This window comes from Spodoptera frugiperda, chromosome 4 (assembly GCF_023101765.2).
Source record: "Spodoptera frugiperda isolate SF20-4 chromosome 4, AGI-APGP_CSIRO_Sfru_2.0, whole genome shotgun sequence".
Classification (NCBI taxonomy): domain Eukaryota; kingdom Metazoa; phylum Arthropoda; class Insecta; order Lepidoptera; family Noctuidae; genus Spodoptera; species Spodoptera frugiperda.
Window position 1 is genome coordinate 3,652,365 of NC_064215.1, and position 22,017 is coordinate 3,674,381.

The following is a 22,017-nucleotide window of genomic DNA, read 5'->3' on the forward strand; positions in this document are numbered from 1 at the left end:
AAACGTAGCATGTTCAACGTCCTTTGGGGCGACACGCTTGCACATAAAAATGGGTTAAAATTAGTAATTTTTTTTGAACAGATTCTTTTCTTCAAGTAAAATTGTGCTTGTAGTGTACTTAATATGCGGGTATGTATGTATGTATGTATGGGGTAATAAAACAAAAGACCATAATTGTTAATATAACAAATTCTATAATTCATTTAAGTCTATAATGTCTAACTATACATAGTGGATTCGTGGAGCTAAATAAATTAACTAATCACACCAAATTACGCTATTATTTGGTTTACAAACGTGATCAAACCTAGGATACAAAGTAATCACATTCTTCAATGAATTTTATTAACCGAAGTCAATTAAAATGATGTCCGAAATACTATTGGGACGCAACACGAACTAACTAAACGTAACGTACGCTGATTTGTTACTTTATAAGCTGCCGTAATGTGATTGGCCCATTTTGTTTTACGCGTTAGGTCGCGACACGTTCCAGTTTGAAAATGAATTTCAAATAACGATTAATTTTCAATAACTAGTCAAAAGAATTTAAGTTACAATACTACAACGCAATAACATCTTTCTTTTAAGAACAACAATTTGTCAATGCTAAAACAAACTTTACTGCTAACAATATAAGGATCATAATCAATATTAGACTAATGTGCTGCTGAATATAATTTTATTAAATATAAAAAATGTATTTAGCCATTTCTAGACAATACAAGTACCATTTCTAGAAGTGAAAAATACATAGGTAAGTTATTAAATTCTATTATAGTGTATACAAAAATATCTTTACATTAGTTACTAATTATGTTCTTTTAGTTAATATACGGTAGTTAAATGTACGCATCCACAGGCCCGCATCGTACGCATCACACGCACTCATAGAAACTCATACAACTGCGTCCACTGATCCGCATCATCAGCAATGCTTACATGCGATGCGTACTGATGACGTCATACGGATGCGTACGATGCGGGCTTGTGGACGCTTACCATAAAACAGTAGTTTTTACACCATTTTACCTTTAAAACAATTTAAATAAAATATTGGTATATTCATTTCGTCAAAAATAGTGTAGAAAGACGGCTGAAACAATTTCTTAATCATATTTATAATAATGTCCCACTCATTATAGTATTTTTATATCATTTGACTAGTCATTGAACTTATAACAAAGCATGTTATTCCAGCTTACAATTTTCAACACGCATCGTGTCTCTGAGCAAGATAATTATTGCTATAAGTTTATTATCAATTTAATGATAACTATATAACTCGTACGAATCAACTGTGCACTCTGCAAACGCTCAATAGTCTAACCACAGCATCCCAATGATCCCGTGCGCGCGCCTCAAAGAGCCATCAGACCACCACAGATGGGGCCTAGTAGGGCAGATGCCTGATCCGGAGCTGCGGACTAGCTTTTACCGGGATTCCGGCTCGAAAAGCAGGAGTAGAAACGGGGTGGTTTTTAATTAGTAAGAGTCTGACACTCCCTCTCGCCTCGCCCAAGGCGGGAGAAGTCATTGGATGATTTCCCCCCTCAAAAAAAAAAAGCATCCCAATGAAGTCACAGCGCGAGTTACACAGTTATTTCGTACGGGTTGCAATCGTGTACATAGTTGTATGATTACATTAAAATAATAGTCAATCATTACTACTATTATTAACAGCCCGGAGACGGGTGGCATATTACAGTAAAATGGGATGAATAGGGACAGAAGAGGGGTGAATATATACTATGAAGAATTTCCCTATACCTATTCATCTCTCGATCCCTATTCACCCCGTTTTACGGTACATAAACTTTTCGCCTTTTACGTTGTCAGTCCTATAATAGGGGGTGAGCCTATTACCTTACTTCGGGAATTTTACACTTGATTACTATCTAAAAAGGATCATATTGCGATCCAGCGCTGGATACAAGAGTTATAAAGAAGATGGCAGAAGGTAATTAGCTATAAATACATAAAATTGGGATAAAATATATTTGTGATTATACAAAGGCTTGCTGTAGTAAGCAAAGTACTGCTTTGCAGTTTTCTCGCAAAGTCAAGGGCGTAAAACGTATTTATATAATGCGTTTTATGCCTTAATTTGTCGCTAGGGGGCGCTAATGTAGAGTAAGATATAAGTCACCAATAGTTTAAGTTACTTTTGAGAGCTATTATTGGACTTACAGGATCATACTCGACAGTGGCGCCACTTTGTAGGAAACTTGGCTGCAAAATTATATTATTTTGAACCAAGGTCATCTAAAAACGCGTTAGGTCAACGATAACATCAAAAAACAGATGGATGAGGGATGCAAAAAGCCAAGAAGTATGACAGAAATAGGGGGAGGCCTCTACCCAGTAATGGGTAAACCCGAACCGATATTATTAATAATATCGATTACAGCAATATTAGAGCTAAATCGATTTATCATCATATTTATAATAAATGTCGTAAGACATACTGAATTTACTACAAAATCACGGTTTTCTCACGTTAATTAAGAAAGGGGAGGAAAGCTCTACTCGTTTCGAGTCACAGAGGGACTCTTCATTATGAGCAGCGTGCGCAGTTGTAGACGCTAGGAACTAGTAGAGCTTTTCTCCATTTATTTACATGAGTAAACCGTGATTTTTGTTATTTTCGCTTTATTACCTTGCTGCAAAATTAGCCCAATGGACGCCTATATTTTAATACAAGTACCTACTTAATTTTAAACCAATATTCAACAGCATCATGAATAACAATAAAACATTCCCATCTATAGTCTTATGTCGTAGCAATAAGGTTGGTTTTCGTTCAGACATAGAAAACCATGTGCATATTCCACACAAAAGAATTACGCGTGCATTGTGACTCCAAATACATTTTGCGTGCAATTCAATTATTTCTGTAATAATACTTGGAATTATGTTTAACATATTAATGGACAAGCATGATAATGAAGAATCGATATTTAATTTTGCCTTTAAACAAATATTTTTTTAAATAGCAGCACGGATATAATATTAAGAATTTTATACAGCAAGTTACATGCATGTGTTGGTCAAAAGAAAAATGCGTTTGGTTTCAACAAATAGAATAATATTTCGCGCTACTGTTTATTTAATTATTTTATCTACCTGTACAGTTATTTGTTGACCACAAACACATTATTGTTGACCAACATTATTACCTCTTCAGAATCAATAATATCGACAAAATTTGTCACTTGAAAACGCTGTTAATAGATTTTCAACCTTATTTACAAGGGTATAAGATTGAAAATATATTAATAAAGAACTTGAAGAATTCTGTCGTAATGATTTTAGCGACCAACCCAGTAACAAATTTTCACACAACACACAGTTCACTTACAAAATTAGCATTTTCAAAAAAAAAAAAAACAATTAACTCGGTAGCCTTAGTACGAGTTTGCTTTACTGATTGGCTGGTTCAAATAAACCAACCAATCAGAGTGCCGAATGCGCTCTCATTTCGTTTACTTTAAACGTAAAGTAAACTCGTACTAAGGGTACAGGAGAAAGAAGTCGTTTATACTATTGTATAAGTAAAGACGGTGACAGATATTTTGGTAACTTGACAGAATGAAAATGAAATAACTTTCCAGGAACAAAATAACGTATACCTAGCCGCCGTACTCAGAGACATCTAATGAATACTTAACCCAGTCCTTAGCAATTGTTTTCCGAACAAAATCGTTACTAAGGAATCGGTTAGGTTATCTTTTAATGACTCTGAGTGCGACTGACAGACAAAAATGAAACTAATTTACCGACTATTTGTGTGCATTTTTAACCGCATTTTAAAGGAGCAATGTATATTACACAAGACTACACATCAAACTAAGCAAAACCATTATAAACTGACCATTAAATGTGCGGAAAGATCATACAAAGCGAGACCATGATAAATTGGTTTTATAGATCGATATGTGGTCATCTGTACATGATATTTTTAATTACATTACCGATGACGAAGCACGAAAGCTTAACTGTAAATAAATTCCATTTTTGTGAGAATGGCGACAATGTTTGACAATATTAGAATCAATTAAGTAAGTCAGATTGACATTTATTTGATGTTCAATAGCGAATTTTCAGCATACCTGATACACTGACCCTATAAAATACAGCCTCTACACAAGGTAAATGTAAAAGGCACTTTAGTTGGCTACTAAACAGAATTAAATTAATGTTAAAATTAATTAATTAATGGGGCAGATTGAGTGTAGTTTACGTCGTCTGTGTCGTGTGGTGGGGAGTAGTCCTCAGAGACTGAACAGGTCCCCGGCCGAGGGTAGCGGGGCCAGCCCGCCCGTCACATCGGGCAGGCGGGACACGTCCGGCAGGTTCTCTATGTGAGACTTTACTTCAGCTTTTACTGCGTATATCTTTTGTAGTTTGATGTTGTATTCCTGGAATGGGAATAAAGTTAGATTAATTAAAGATAACTGTGATTTTAATTAAACAAAAGTAAGGAGATGTTCTCATATTAACGGTAATAGTTTATTTTTGGAAAAAAAGAAAGATATCAACAGATCTAGAAGATCTCAACTAAAAGGATTTGTACTCTCAGAAATTAGTTTTACATAATAACAATACCACATTTATCTCATGGAGGTAAATGGAAAGCACAGAGCGCTACGTACTGCGATCTGGGCATATTGCTTTAGCTTTCATCAGTACCCTTAGTAAGATTACTTTAAATGTAAACTCATACTAAGAGTACAGATACACGCTTGTAGTCACTAGTCATACAATTATAAAGTAAAATTAATAAACAAAAATGCCATAACAATACCTCTAATCTAGCCTCAGCCTGCTTGGCGAGGTCCCGCTGTGCCTGCGCGAAGTCCCGCAGCATGGCGGCCATTTTGCGTCGCTTCTCCATCTCCTCGCTGAGCCTCAGGTTGTACTCTGCCAACAACTCCGCGGCTGAGTTCACCACGGCACTTAGGCTTTGAGCAGACTCCTTATCTATAAGAATACGGATCGTATTAGCTATTTTACATGTTATAATTAACATAGAAGGGTCGTTTAATGGAGCGCTGAAGCAGTAAACTCTCACAAAATAAACAATAAATATCAATAAACAATATAAATATTAACTGTTGTTTGAATCACTCATATTTTTTAAGTATCTCTGGAAATTCATTGCTCCTCAGAGCACAAATCTTACAATTGCCACCTCTATTTCGCTCATCTTAGCAGTTACTGTAAAATAACTGGCAAAATATACAATACATTATATTGTGTGATTCTGTCTTCAGATGCGAGTACACTTTTCTATAAGTGACAAACAAAAAATATTGACTATACCTCACTACATTTACAGTTTAACTACTGTCCATTTTTAGATTTGTTCACTAGAGATAGACCTTGCTTTGAGCTCCAAACAATATTCAATCTCTAGTACACAAACCTAAAGATAGACAGGCTTCTCAAACCGGCTACTATGTTACTACATGTTTTCATACATTGATTGTTTATCGAAAAACAAACAATTTTCATAATTATTTGATATTTAGTTGAACTACCTGCATTGACTGTGTAGTCTACTGTGCACACTAAATATCACTGACATAAAGCACAATTTCGCTTGGAGGAGATATCAGTACATTCTCCGCACATTACATAATAAAATATCAAAAGGGAGGTTATTGACATTGTGTTTACTTGTATATTATGATGTTACCAATTTGGGCATTTTAATAAATAAGTGAAATACACAGGGTATATCATCAGTCTCTTTATTCACATAAAATAATGTAATAATTCGTTACAATCACATTAGTTACACATAATCACAATGTTAGACCACTTATTTCAAAATAGAGTCAATTATAATACATAAATTAAACATAATATATTTTGCACTAAATAAATTCTTTTAAACTTGTGATCACAGTCAATGCTTACAATTAGATCAGTCTTAAAGAACAATTCTGGCGAAAATATTTATTTATATTTACAGAATAATATCTAATGTATCTGAAAAAGTATTGCAAACATAATGTTTATGTCTTCTGTGTCAACTAATGAAAAGAAAAAGGCGAAAACACTGTCATTTATGTTTGCAATCACATTGTTTCATATCATGTTGTTTGAAATCATATTGTTTCAAAATCTTTAGGAGTTCCTCATTTCTTTTGTATGTTTTCAACCATCTTTGCAGAATAATAAGGCGGTTTACAAGTGTAATTACAAAGTTGATGCGATGGTATGGAGTCATTTTACCTTCTAACTTAGACAATAATTGCACTTCCGACACTTCTGGGGGAAGTGACGCGATCCTCTCCCTGACTGCTTCGTCGCTAGACGCACTGGCCTCCAACTCCAACAGCGCCTGGAATATTTATAGTTTCATTTAGAAATATTGTTCAAAACTAGTATCCAGATAGTACATTTAACTCATAGTGTGCCAGAACATAGATACAAGGGAGACAATGTATGATTGTGTTTCATAAATGGCCTGTCAACTAGCTAAGTCAAGTTTCACCAGCTTTGGTTAAATTTCAATTAATCAAAGTAATGGATTCATAAGATGAGATTTTTTACATATTTTGAAACATGTATCAGATACGCTAATAGAAATTTGGCAATACTTTTAAATATAAATGCAAGAAATTAAAATACTGTTTGATGTGATTTGGTTATGACCACAAATTGTGTGTTAAATAATAAGTATGTTTACCTTGATGAGTTCCTCTGGCTCTGGAGGGTCTCCAGGTGGGGTCTTGGGGCTGAGAGTGGTGTGTGTCTCTAGATGTCCGTCCACCTCCTTGGTCTCACTGCGACGACGCTCATGCTTCGAGCGTCCCTCTATTTTCGCCTTCTTCTCCGGTGTCTTGACAGCCTCTACATCCACTGACTTGCGTTTGCTTACTTTCTTAGGTAATGCATCATTAGGATCAACTGAAATGTTTAAGGGATTATAAAATATACATTTTTAAAAGTAAAGTCTATGTTTGAATGGTTTTAAATTTCCCTACCATTCTGCAAATATTGAAAAGTGCAAATTGCCCATATAGAAAGGAAAATCTAATAAAGTGCAATTTGCTACACTGATACAACATAACCAATTGAATTTCTATTATGTTTTATAATTGGTAGTGTGAAATACAAAGCTACTATATATTGCAAAAAATTTTGTGTTATTGCAGGGGTGATATGAAATATGGTTCTTATTCATACACATTCAATAAAAGTAAGATTTTTAAGAATTAGAATGGAATTTCAAATAGATCTTAACAATCTACAATTTCAATTTATAAAAACTACATCACTTTGAAATAACAGCAGTTTAGAATTATCTCATAACTGAAGGAGAGTATCATACAAGCTAAGGAGGATTGAACCTAGAGATCATCCGAGGCTAACACCTTATAAGCAACTCTATTTTTTTTCGTAACATCATTGTGAGTTAGACCCGCATGTCTCACGGCGCCCTAGGTACGAGCTTAGTTTGCTTTAGGGACAAAACGGCTCTGCATATGCCTATATGCAAAAAAGAGTGTTAAATAAAAGACATGTAAACTAACTCACCAGCCTCTTTGAACTCTTGTATCTTCTGCGAGTCATAAACTCCTCTCTCCTCCCAAATGCTGAGTATTCTGTGCAATGAGTGTTTAGTCTTTGTGTTTATACCAGTCTTAGCCATGTGTTTGAAAGATTCCACCAGCACTTCCCCAAACTCCTTGCCATATTCCGGACCTTTCTTTTTGCTATTTTGAATCACATCATTAGCAAGATACATAAATGTAAGTTGCTTGCTGTCTTTAGCTGTAAAGAAAAAACTCTATGGTGAAGAATTTATGATTTTATTGACATGTTTTTTAAATTTTTTGTTAAATAAGCTTTAATGAACAGTATTGTTGTTTTAATGTTCACTAACAGGGTTCATAGATAAATATCTAGAAAATTAGAATAAAATGTAGTTATCAACAGTTAAATCGCTGGGCAGTAGTTTTTAGATTCTGATTACATTGTTGGGCAAGGTATAAATGGGATTTTCCCTCATTCTCAGTAATAATCTAGAATTGTGATTGGTATGTGCAAAGGGGCCCAATGTCTATTTTTTGGGACTTGGCTAATTGATCATAACTGGCTAGTTAGCTAGCCAGTTATGATCAATTAGCCAAGTCCAAGATGTAATGTTATACAACATAACACCCACTTAGCTAGTTAGCTAAGTAACATAACACCCACATAGCTAGTTAGCTAAGTGGGTGTTATGTTGTATAGTATTGCATCCATGGGGATAGAAACGGGTTATGTATTGTTTTTAAGATAACATTTTAATCTCATTTAGACAATAGTTAATAGATAACAAAATAAATGTATGTGGGTGGTCAGTTTAACATCTATCCTCATCTAAAACAACCCACTGACCTATTCATGAGTTTCAAAATCAAAATACAGAATTATCCTTCTGACAAATTGTCTGACTGATGGATTTCTATTGGTAGCAGGTTGCATGCTACAGGTGGTTTTTTCTTATGTTCCTACAATTATGTTCTACACAAAGTGTATAATGCAATTTCATGGTGTTTTTTTATTCTAAAATGTTTCGAGGCAGCGAGTAAACGTATTTAAAAGTAAATATGCAGTGGAAATAATGTCTTATCACAAGAATCCGCCATTAGCATCATTATTTACCAATAAAAATAGAATGAGAAATGCAAAGCATGCATTTATATTTAATGTGTCTACAAAAATGTATTGTTTCTCGATACGTGGCTAAAGTGAGAAAGCTAATACATTTTTCAGCTGTTATAACTTCCGATCAAACTACTAGATTATTCAATGGTCGTAAAATATTAAAACAAATAAATGCGAGACGATTGCCCCGGATAGGAGGCACGGAATTCAATGTAATTTCGTAATATAAATCTTTTATAAGCGAAAAATAATGCATCTAAGTTATTTGATCGTAAAAATCTCAAATGACTACTGAAAAATAAAAATTCTAGGTTACCTTTTAATATTTCTTTGAACCAGGTTTTCACAATAACAGCATGGTGTTTTCTGTGATGGATCAACCACAGGGACAGTGTTTGAATACTTTGCTGGCTAGAATTCAGTTCTTGGAGTTTCCGAATTAACGCGTTTTCCGTAAAACCAGACATAGTTCTGGAAAATTTATTTAAAAACGCCACTAACTATAACACCGCACTCGTCACTTGACGTTGACTGACGCCATATTGATTTCGTGAGAAGGTGCTTGTTTATTTCTTCGCTTATCTGTGGATACGTTTTGTTTCACCACCAGCATAGGGCCATTAGTAATCTGGTTCTTCTTATTAATTTATTATTTTTACTCTTAAAATTGTATCTTACTATCTTACATATATTAGTGTACCCGTCAGAATTATGATTATGAATCAATGAATAAATAAGTGTATTTTTTTAGGACTATTACAAAAGCGGTTATTGTGTCTTTTATTCCTTTGATTCTATACTGTTCATTAGATTTTTTAATTATAGATAACTCAACAAGATCTTAATGCTCGGTCTGGGAATAATAAAAGTACTATCAAACTAAATAGTTAGATAAACGAAGAACTGAAAGATACTACCTAAATAAATACCTAATGAGATCAAACTTAATAGGACAGAAGGAAAACGAACTTCAACGCACCATTAACGGATTAAAAAAATAGATATCTTCAGATTTGTAACTCTTTATTAATAAATAAATAAATAATTATTAAAAGTGATTTACGAGCTGCAAATATCATACGTATAGATATCTGATCCTTCAGATCCACGGTACCACTTCCTGGGTAAGACCATAGTTAGATTTTTACTACCACCTACCGTTACCCACCTCCCGTTTTCGTTTACCAACTTAAAACAATAACACCGGGTTTTTAAAGGGGTGAAAATTAATTATCCAATGACTTCTCCCGCCTTAACGAGGCGAGAGTGCAATGTCAGACTCTTACTGACTGAAAACCACCCCGTTCCTACGCCTGCTTTTCGAGCTGCAGCCCCGGTAACCCGCTAGGCAGTTCGCAGCTTCGGGTAAAAATAACAACGGGACGGCTTTGCGTTGCGTTGTCTCCAAAGCTAAAGCTGTAAAAAAATCTTAGAACGCGTAATTAAAAAAAATAATAATAATTAAAATCTTAATATATTGTACCCGCCCTAGGAATCGACACTGAAACGGTGAAACCTATTCGTTCTCGCTTACGACCAACGTTTAAGGTAAGGTCAAGGATCAACGGTAGGTAGGTACCTGTCACTAGGTAAATTAAAACTCCAATGTAATTTATGTTTTACATTTACCTACCTCATACCTGCCTATGTACATTACAGGACAGAGAGACTATACACATCCAAATATTTCTTTAATAATTAGCATAAAATTTCTATAAGCTCATTACATAACGCTTTCAATCTATCTAACACTATCTATAGTACCTACAACAAATACCTAGACGTCTGTAATCACTTGTTTTGCCAATGATAGCGGGCGGTCCCGGCGGTCCGTGCCATCGACCGGTCGGGCGGCGATGAGCATGCGTTCTTCTTTCTCTGTACTTACACCTGCGCCGGCCCAGCCTCCACTCAGTTTAGCTTCCAAAGGCTGAGCCGCACGCGCTTCCACCGCCGCGGCCGACGCAACACGAAATCGCGCGAAATAAATATCGATCTTAACCTATAATATTCAATAACGAATTATTTAATCTAAGTATTTATATAGTATTTATTCATTTCCAGTAGTGTTGTTATATTTTTTTGTATTGTTTATTTATTTGATATCTTTTATAAAAAAATAAAAATGAATTTCTTTTTTGGTAAAAACATTCCCAGTGTTCTATTGATGTCTCTGGTTATTTTGGCGAATGCACAAAGAAGAGATGTTGGTGAGTATTTGTTTATCTCTTAAAAATAGATTTAGATAAATACCAAAATTAGTTAATAATTTAAAAAATATTATAACTCAATTCGGAAGTTGTTAAAACATTTTTAGGTTATTTTAAACTTATTAATGCATTTTGTATGCAAGATTCTCAATAAAATACTGAATAAATTCGCATACTTTATAGACGTGTTCGTTTCAACGTTATGCTTATGTAATTTGATAAAAAAAAAAACTCCTGCGATGATATTTCCTTGGTCGTTCAAGAACGAGCGATGACCGCCAACCGTTTAGTCAAATGATCAATGATCATATATTAATTCTAATGTTATGTTGTTATTTCCTTCGAATTAGCACAAATATTATATCACGCGTAATAAAATGTGGATTAATTATTTCTTTTTATAATTAAATGGAGTTCTAAATTGATGTTTTCCTGCCACTATTATGGTAAGGATTGAGTACTTTACCAGCCTATATATCAATGTTATTTTTGGCATAGATATCCTTGTTCTGCCAAAATTGGCTGAAGTCTCCTTAAGTTCTAGATAATTTTATATTATATGCTAATATTATTCGCCGAAGATTTCACATGCATAATGCATGTTATGTATACTTAAACATTTATATAATAATAAAGATAGCGTGTAGGTAGGCCTAAAGGAGAGTCTACAAAAACTATGAATAATTTTTGCATATTTATTTTATTGAGTAGTAAAAATACAGATCAAGATTTTTCTTTAATAAATATGTATAAAATTATGTTCACTGTGTTAAATAATTCTAATAATATTATTATTTTTGTCTATCTTTGAGTTGTACAAAAATAAATAGGTGTAGATACCTATTCAAAAGGAATGTTACATATCTGTGACCATTTCATAAAGTGAATTGAAGCACCAACGAAAACCTTTACCTTCATTCATTTTCATGAAATCAATAAAATGTGATAACAACGACAATTTAATTAACATGCATTACGTTAAACGACCATAAATACATATTTTAAGTAAGAAAACGACCTTCAGATGTTCGTTTAAAAGATCAAAAATACGCGACAATGTGGCCTACTTAATCGGACAGCGAGTAAGATTAAATTTTATGTAAAAAGCCTAAAATAATTTGGCATAAACCTTGATAAAATACTAGTTCAGTTATTGTAACCAGTTATCCGTAGTGGTTATGTAAGGAACCATGATTATACATAAGAATGTATAAATAAAGCATTTCGGTTTGACAGTGGCCGGCATCGGCATGTCGGCACCACTTTTACTTTTCATGACACAACTTGGGTGTGATTTCTCTTTCGGAAGCAAGCTATTCAATGTTTGATCATCAGATATAAAGTAATAATACTATTAGTAGTATTACGAAGGAGTTTCAATATTTGCATTTTATATTGGCGTGACGTCTATGTTATGCCTAGATGCTGACGACGCGATGCACATGCATAGAAAATTATTAAAATGACGTCATCATTTTAACATTTCTTCGGTTGTTTTCCTTAAAACCGATTTATAGGTATTTTGTCATGAGTAAAACTTTATATTATCTAAATTCTTTATACTGGCTACTTAGAGATAATTGTGGCATTTTACTTTTTTAATTTTAAACGTGTCGTGTCGTGTGTCTGTCGGATCTCCTATGTCGTGGATACAAACATACAAGTTCATATACATATGACACCCATACCCGAAACAACAATTTGTGGATCACACAAAGAGTTCTGTTGTTCTATGCGGGAATTGAACACGCTACACGTTGTGCGGCAGCCGTAGCCGGTCACCCACATTTCGATAGAAATTAAAAAAGAGAAATAATGAAACCTATGTACCTACCGGCTTGCAGTAAGAAGACGACACAATATGATTGCACAATAATAATAATAACGTAACAACACAATATTTGGAAAAGAGAGAGTGTAATGTGTATAATTTTGACAATCTTTTTCGAACTACGCATACTGATAATGTTTTTATGGAAAAATAAGATTTTACATTTTAATATGGTATGAAATAACTCTATAACTTTGGACATAGGTAATCTCCACGCTTGGCTTGGCTGTAGTTGACACACTTGTTGGGGATAAGAGATTTTTTATCCAATGTGAAATTAGTAACCTCTATAACTAAACATAGGTAATCTAAACGCTTGGCTAGGCCGTCGTTGACGGGCTTATTGGAGATCCGTGATTGCTATCCAATTTGAAATTAGTATAAGTATTTTGCTAATAATACTTAAAATATTTTATATAAAAATTAATGGCTTTTTAGTAATAACAATAATATTTTAAATGGAGAGGAATTATGAATATGTATTTTTACTTATATATTGCGTCTGCGGTCTTGTGTAGGTACCTAACTTATTAAGTTAGGTATCTAATTTCACAATAGGTAAGTTAGATAGTAATTTAAATACGTGTTTTATATAATAATATTTTATGGGCGCAATATCTGGATTCCTATCTATTGAATTAATTAATACAACTTTTATATTATTTTACATAGATGGATTTTTTTTATTTAGGTATCATCTTATCTAAATCAAAAACATAAAAAAAATATATAAAGCACAGTAGGTAGATATTTCTTAAATTAAAATTATTACCTACAAAGACTAATGACCTTTTTTTTTTTTTTTTTTTTTTTTGAGGGGGGAAAATCATCCAATGACTTCTCCCGCCTTGGGTGAGGCGGGAGGGAGTGTCAGACTCTTACTGACTAAAAACCACCCCGTTCCTTCTCCTGCTTTGAGCCGGAGCCCCGGTAACCTTTTACGTTGTCCGCAGCTCCGGATCAGGCATCAGCCCAACTGGGCCCCATCTGTGGTGGTCTGGCTCTTTGAGGCGCGCGCGGAACGCGACGCGCCGTACGCACGGGTCTGGTTGTGGTCGGGCGGCGAGCTACCCTTACTCGCCGTCCGCAGACCCGCACTTACGGTGGCCGGAGATCGTCACGCGATCCCCGACGCCCGGAGTGTCTTCTGCGGCGGCTGGGGCGTGAGGAGGATCGTTCCCTCACGCGCTCCGCCTCCTCCTTAGCTAGCATGACTGCTTCGCAGAAGGAGGAGACGGCGTCCCATTCCCCCTCGCTCCGCACCATGGCCTGAACCAAAGCCGGACGCGAGAGGTCACCGTCGCTGATCACATCCCTGAGGACACGGCGGTGCTCAGCCCATGCAGGGCACACCGCTACTGTATGCTCCACCGTGTCCTCCGGGTGATCCACGCAATGCCGACACCCGGGCGTTTCCTCCCGCCGAATCCGAAACAGGTACCTACCGAAACTTCCGTGTCCGGTAAGCACCTGCGTCAGGCGGTAGGTGAGGACGCCGTGAAAAAGACTAATGACCTAGGTTTAGATTATTGGGGAGAAAACAATATTGATGTCAAAAATCAAAGCATTTAGGTATTTCAATTATTCCTAAACTAGGCACTTTTGAAACGCAATTTAAATTGTCCGTCAGTCCGTCTGTCAGTGAAGTTTGGTGCTCGTTCCAATGCTTGTGGGTAAATGTAATCTACTTATTTCGAAATTACTCAGTAGATACGTAGTGTAATCAATCAAGGAAAGAATGTCACGTAGTAGGAAACACATAAGAAAAGAGGTTTTAATAAAGGTCTATTTAAAAAAAAAAGAACTATGAATGTCAGTGAAATGTCAAACGAAACGATGCAAGTTATACCACACCTCTTTAATTCTTTAAAGGTAAGCGTCCACGCATCGCACGCAACGGATTTTAGTTTGTCTTGTATAGAAACTCATACAACTGCGTCCACTGATCCGCATCGTACGGACCGCATCATCGGCAATGCCTACATGCGATGCGTACTGATGTCATCATACGGAATGCGTACGATGCGGGTCTGTGGACGCTTACCCTTATGTTTACTTTATTTATGCCAATTTTTTCTTTCGAGTATTGCACCTGTATTTTTCTGTTAATTGGAATGCAATATTTACAATACACTCGCATAAATAACTATTACGAAAACTTTTAACCGCAGTATTTAATTAGATGCGTCGAAATATTATTTTTTTACTAATGCCGAACAAATATTGCTGGCTATTTAATTTATTTTATTATTTATTTTGGTAATTCTGTGTGTTAAATGACTGAACCAATAATTATTAAGGCGAATGTTTAATGTATGTCGTGTTTGTTAATCATCAATGCCGAAACGGTTGAATCAATTTTGATGAAATCAGGCAAAGATATCTATATGTTATATGTATACTAGCGGACCCGACAGACGTTGTCCTGTCTACACGTTAATTTGAAAATTTTATTCTTTTTTTAATAAGCTAAAACATTCTGGACCTTTTTGATGAAAATTATTATTCAAATGTTATGACAATATCTAACGTCATTAATATTTGACACTGCGATGGTAGCGCCGTCCGTCGGATCCGATGTAAAACATTCCAAAATCAACAACTACTAATAAATTAAAAATTAATTAAAAAAACATTGTCCAGCGGACAAAATTGTGAATCTAAACCATTCTCAGATCCTCTTGAACACACACAAAAAGTTTCATCAAAATCCGTCTAGTCGTTTAAGAGGAGTTCAGTGACATACACACGTACAGAAGAATTATATATATAAAGAAGATTTAATTGACGTGATAGTGTTTACTGTTTAAGACGGTAACTAGACTATTCATTCTATCACCTACTACCTACTTATAGTCTTGTTTATTAATAAGCGACCAAAGTCACGGGAAAATGATACTTATAGTTATACGTAAATACCATGTAGTATTATATTATGTATATACACAATACACATGTATTATACACATTTGCGTATATCATATCAAAATACAAACTAGTTTGACACTTGGGTAATAAAGTGTAAGTAATTATTATTACGCACTAATTTATGTTAATCTGCACGTGAGCGGGCCTCCAGTCATCCATTGCATTTTGCAGTCTTTGATTCATTTTATTTGAATTTGGAAGGAATTTTAACGGCCAGTTACAACTTTATGTTTTGAATATCGATTTAAACTTTTAAGTCATAACGTTTTGCATCATGGATTTAAAAAATAATTAATTATACTTAGGGCCTGTTTTACAAAGTCTGGATAGCCGCTATGTTCCAGATAAATTTGAATTAAGAACATAATTTGTATGAAATATCTGTCACGTAAGTTTAATGGGCTCTTATATGAAAGTGGTGAAACAGGCGCTTAATTTTCATATTTTTTTTATTACTCGTATTTTTATAATATTCTGATATTGCTTAGGTACTCATGCATATAAGTCCTAGTTAAAAAAAAATATTGGTCTGCAACTTTTCATTTTGACCTTCTCAATAATCAAATAGGTACTCAATAATATGTATTAAATATAAGATATTGATATTGTAACAGTACAACAAGCGAAGTATCCTCAATCGTAGACACTATAGGCCTAATTCTGCTTAACCCTTAGGGAAATACACAATGATGTAACCTCTAAAATACATTAGTAATCATCGCGGAGTTACCTAAGCAAACACTCCAAGAAACAAACTACATCATAATTATGTACACAGTACCTACTTAGGGATAAAAGACACTTAAACATATAAAAAATATTTCCAATAAATAGGACCTTACCTATGTATATTATGTATGCGGATGTGGTCACTAAGTAGTATACAGTAAGTTCAAATTACAAGAGTCATCTTCATAGTGCAAAAAACCCGTTTATTTTAATCACGTGAGATATATAACTTGTCAGTATGTATATAAATACATATATGTGAGTCTTTATATGAATTCGTCTCAATAATTATCATAGCAAAATACCAAACCGACATAAAGACTTCAACAACACAAAAAATAAACAAAATTAATAATAAGTTCATAACCTTAAATGACTTTGAGGTTATATTTTTTTATATTTTTTTAAAGTTCATCCAGTTTGCGTCATTTTATTGTATTTCTTCCATCAACTATCAATAAAAACGTTTAATTTGAATGTTTATAGAGATATTGAAATATAGAGACTTTTAAAAATACAATGTAGAACAAACAAAAATATAAAGTAGGTATCTACTTATTGCTATCCGGAGCTGCGGATTACCTAGCGGGTTTACCGAGGCTCCGGTTCGAAAAGCAAAAGTAGGAACGGGGTGGTTTTTAGTCACTAAGAATCTGACACTCTCTCTCGCCTCGCCCAAGGCGGGAGAAGTCATGGGATGATTTTCCTCGCTCAAATAAAAAAAAGTATCAATTGCTTTTTTTCGAAAATGAGGACAGAGAAGTCACGTAGCTACAGCTATTTACTTTCATACATGTAGTTTTTCTTGGTGAATGCTACCAAAGGATAGTTAGGTATATTATTTTGTTTTATTTAGTTTCAGGAAACATCTTATGACATTACAATAATTTATTGCATACGGATGGATACGCATAACCAAATTATACTTGAATAGACGTAATAATATCAGCGCATGATTATCACAGTATTAAACAGTGATAATACACATTAATTTCCTTATTTTAACATTAAATATTAATTATAATCGTCCATAATTGATTTTTATTTATAAGCAGGTCACGAATTTAATGCTCACATACTATAACGTATTATTTTGTATTCTAAATTCGATTTGTTGAAAGCCAATGGGAACGCGGCAAAATTAATTCAGAGCACATCATTTGATGGCGTTCGTTACACGCCTTAAATTCTTAAAACACCACAAAATTACATTAGAAAACGTTTGTCGTTTTAGAGGTACAATTCCGAATACTTATGACCATGGCTATTAGATGTTTTTAAAACTAGCCTAAAATAGTGTAACGTATTTATAGGATGTGTATCTTCTTTCATATATCTATGATGTGTACATACTTAGTAGTTTTAGATACTCTACAACCTAAAAATATAGAAGATTAAGTACTAGATTCTTATCACCCAAGTCAGCTCATACCCTATTTGTATACCAAATTTCATCAAAATCCGTTCCTACTGAACGGATTTTTAGCGTGATTGACAGACCAACATCCAAACAAACAAAATTTCATATTTAGTATATTAGTGTGATCCTTTGTAACGTTTTTATTTGAAATATCTTCTAATGTATCAATTAATATAATTAATTAAAAATTACTCTTTGTTAATTATTGGAGGAATGCTCTACTAATACCGAGTCACAAAGGAAAGAGTTCCTTTGTGACTCGGTATCATATCATGCTGGTGCGAATTAGTCATTATAATTAATTAAGTATGTCTCAAGAGAGTTGTAATAAAAATTAATATGGTTCAAATCATTAGTACCTACTTATGAATGCATAACCCATTAAAACAAAATTGCACAAACAAATCCTTAATCTAATTTAATCCTTTCATTAGTCAACTACAATGGTAGTAATAAATAAAATGGCTAATGATACCGGCGCCCGCGCAGCTAAGACCGTGAATGATTGATGCATGGCATCCTTATTACAAATTATGTTAACTACATTGTTATTCATGTGTTTATGATTGATAGTTAAATATCTGTGAATATGTTTGTTTGTGAGTCTGTTTGTCTGTCTGTCTGTGTTCTTAGTTAGTAGTTTGGTAATATTGTAAAGTACTTACAAATTTATTATCAATCAATCGACTGCCTCATTTGTCGGAGTGGTCGCAAGGTCGACTGCCGGACAAAGGGTCTCGGGTTCGATTGCCGGGTCGGGCAAAGAATTACTTAGCGTTTTTCGGATAACTACCGAAAGAAAACTGTTGAAGGCAAATTCTCAGCTAAGCGTCAGTCACCATTGGCCGACATGGTGGTATATTAAAATAAAATTATTTTTATCAGAATACTCATATACCTATAAAATTTTCTCTACTACCAGTTTCACTACTTTTTTTCTGACATAACTTTATACTTAGGTATCCGTATAAACACACATGACGACATAATTAATTAGGTATCTAAAGCAATAATTTTATTCAAATTAAATTCGTATCATCATCGTTACGAAAGCTGGAAATTCTATTCTATTTTTGTTTTGTTTCTTGAGTCAATGATCAAAATAAGGAACGAGTATTCCGCCATTTTTTTTATTTAGGCAGGCGTTAATAGCATGATGCCTGTGGCTTCTTTAAAAATACTTAGTAAGTAATAAATTTATCTATAAATACATAGTTGTTTCTATAACCGGTTTTCATCTTCACATATTCGCGTTGGGTTCGTTTTTAATAATAGCTGCAGTTGTAAAAATAGCTGTACAAGGTAGACTGCAGGCTACAGGGGTGGCTGACCAGGCGAATCGCCACAAAGTGGTCAAGATGCGCTGTGAAATTGGTTCAATGTCAAAATTCCTGGACAACCAGACGTAAACATGTTTATAAAAGAGTGAAGGAAACCAATGTGTGGTAGCAGTAAGATTGTTATAGTAAAATGAGTAGTACGTTAGCTAATAAAATAGTTACATTTTGGAACGAGCCCCTAGCTTCATAAATGGTCAGACTGACGACTATTATTTATTTCTTTTTTTGTTGACGTTTCAAAAGTACCTAAGTATATATGGTTTAACTGGAATAAATGAAATTACTTTGACTTTGATAACAATAAGTTCCATATTTATATGAAACACGGCTGATGAAAATTGAAACCGTATTCATATATTTTGCTACCATAATAAGTTAACAATACAAGTACAATAATTGAAGGCGATTTCTCATGGGATTCTCTGCTTAACCTTTGATCACGGTATTTGATATTACACATAGGAGATAGAGTATGTGATTAAGTTTATCTTTTCCGTTAAATACTGTACAGACAAACATGTACGTACCTAGATTACTTAATTGTAAAGAAGAGAAGAATGAGAAGCAAGAAGATTATCTTAAAAGTTGTAGCACTCATGCATGGCGTAGTAGCTTGTAGCATTTCGTAGTGCTGCGTAGTATATCGTAGCGCAGCGTAGTAGGTCTCAGCGTTTCGTAGGGCAGCGTGTAACAGCTCGGAACGTTTCATAGGGCAGCGTAGTAGGTCGTAGCGTTTCATAGGGCAGCGTAGTAGGGCGTAGTATTTCGAAGTGCAGCGTAGTATATCGTAGCGTTTCATAGCGCAGCGTGATAAGTCGTAGCGTTTCGTATAGCAGCTCGCGGCGTTTTGTAGCGTATCCTAGTAACTCGTAGCGTATCATAGTAACTGGTGGAGTTTCGTATTCATAGCGATACTTTCCGGCCAAAAGGGGGTAAGAAACATTTATTTTGCGGTTTAATTTTTCTCCTTCGAATGATGTTTATAACTCAATATCGCATCGATAGCATTTCCTAATGATACTTTTGCAGCATATTCGTAGTTTACTGTCGCATATAATAATCAACGGCGTAATTCAATAAAATATTTTGGTTTTGGCTGTCCCCATAACTTGTTGATACTTTACACAACCAATAAAATAAAACAATGTACCTTTAACATTTACAACTGTGACTAAGATATAGACTATTATTAAAAATAGTTCGTAGAAACATAATAAAATTTTGACAGGTAATAAGCAAGTTGTAATGAGGTAGATTGTCCAGTTCTGATGAGATGAGCCGATGTCCTTCGCTGCAAGCTGCAACTGACCTACCACATTCTTTTCCCGATGCATTATTCATTAGTTATCTGCATAATACAATTATTTATAAGATATTCGTATTCATGTGACTGCAGTTTTGTGGATACGTCTTAAAAACGCATATGAGAACAGCTAAGCAAATTTTTATGGTGTTAAACAAAAAAGCTGGGGATATTTTTATGGTGTTATATTTTGTTTTGGTACGGTATATGAATTGATGAAATATAAAGGTAAACGATGCGGGCCTGTTGACGTGTACCTTAACACGGAATCATCAATTTCATGGCATGTAGGTACCTCTTTGGAGAATAACTAACAGGATATTTATATATAGAGTAAAATAATCTATTACGCATAGATATTTTTTTATAACGAACAAAACCGAAATAGGCAATACTTAATTTGATAATCATGCTAATGTATCAGATGCCTCTAAAACATAACACCAAACGTCCGCAATACCTGTTCTAATCACAAAATGACAGTTGTGATAAAATAAGATGTGACCATTTGACATTTGACCCCTAAAAACTCGAAAAGCTATAATAATCTAGGCAGTAAATCAGTATCAAAATTCAGGGGTCTCGTTTAGGTAAAAATAATAATTAGCATTTTTGATGTCATTATTCATTATGTATGTGACGTTATTATTAAACCACGATATGAATATATTTCTAGTAATATAGGTAGTAGATGTTATCATTTTAGTTTAAGATTGAGGTCAATGGCAAGAGTCTATTGGAAAGGCCTATGTTCAGCATTGAATGAAAACATACTCATGACGACGGTGAGAGTGATTTCTCACCAGAGCTGAGATATTCTATGCTATAGTTGTGTTTGGCTTCCACCAATCATATTCATTGATTAACACTGGTGGAAACAAACTTAGCTAAGCTATGTTTTTGGATGGATGCGTCGCATATTCTAGCTGCACATCTTACTCGCACAGCTACATAACTTAGTATCAGTGGATACGGTCAAATAGTTTCACAACTTTAGCTATTGCATCTTCGTCATCTCTGGTGGCAAAGCACCCCAAACTAACATTGTGTTCGATATTACACCCCCCACACACACACACACATTGACATACATACATACATAAAAATATAATTGTAATACCAACACAAACGCTACAAACCAACCATGAAGTATTTAACAAAAAGTCGGATTTGTCACGTCATATCAACTATTCACACGTATCGTAATGTCGTACATTTCTCATGGACTATTACATGAGACGTACAAACATAATTGATGACCAACATGCTATGGAATATGATGCAATGTATTGTCATGGGGTTTGAGGTCGTGACCGATGGTGTAAACATCCATAAAATGATACTGATGGGAAATACTATAAAAGAAAAATCGTCAAAAAATTTGTAATATAAGTAGTAATTTATTTCGACTGATGATTGTTGACGAAGCGAAAGAGAATGAATGAAGATTGGCGTTCCATTGTCTCTTTATTAGACATTGTTTATGTATAAGGTAGTTTATTAATAGTATTAAAGTAAGAAGTATTAAATTTGGTTTTTAGGTATTAAGTTATATATCTCTCTAGCAGCTAGCTGTTCCTTGCGACTTT

The 22,017-nt window shown here is 34.4% G+C and overlaps 2 protein-coding genes across 3 annotated transcripts in view; one reads left to right on the forward strand and one right to left on the reverse strand.

The window, feature by feature from the left end:
- Window positions 1-174: 174 nt before the first annotated feature.
- On the reverse strand, window positions 175-9,218 carry LOC118272590 (regulation of nuclear pre-mRNA domain-containing protein 1B). Its single transcript, XM_035589189.2, has 6 exons — window positions 8,984-9,218; window positions 7,552-7,788; window positions 6,701-6,921; window positions 6,244-6,352; window positions 4,808-4,983; window positions 175-4,421 (listed from the first exon to the last, which is right to left on the reverse strand). Exons 1-6 carry the CDS (start codon window positions 9,132-9,134, stop codon window positions 4,275-4,277), a joined length of 1,041 nt encoding a protein of 346 aa, XP_035445082.1. The 5' UTR covers window positions 9,135-9,218; the 3' UTR covers window positions 175-4,274.
- A 1,331-nt stretch (window positions 9,219-10,549) lies between these two features.
- The window catches only part of LOC118272509 (low affinity immunoglobulin epsilon Fc receptor), a 95,894-nt gene continuing 84,426 nt past the window's right edge, over window positions 10,550-22,017 (forward strand). Inside the window, exon 1 of one of the 2 annotated variants that reach the window (XM_035589068.2) lies at window positions 10,550-10,877. In XM_035589068.2, the coding sequence (XP_035444961.1) occupies window positions 10,793-10,877 (85 nt within the window). In that variant the 5' untranslated portion in view covers window positions 10,550-10,792. The remainder of the gene's footprint in view (window positions 10,878-22,017) is intronic. The other variant, XM_035589069.2, reaches the window with a different exon arrangement.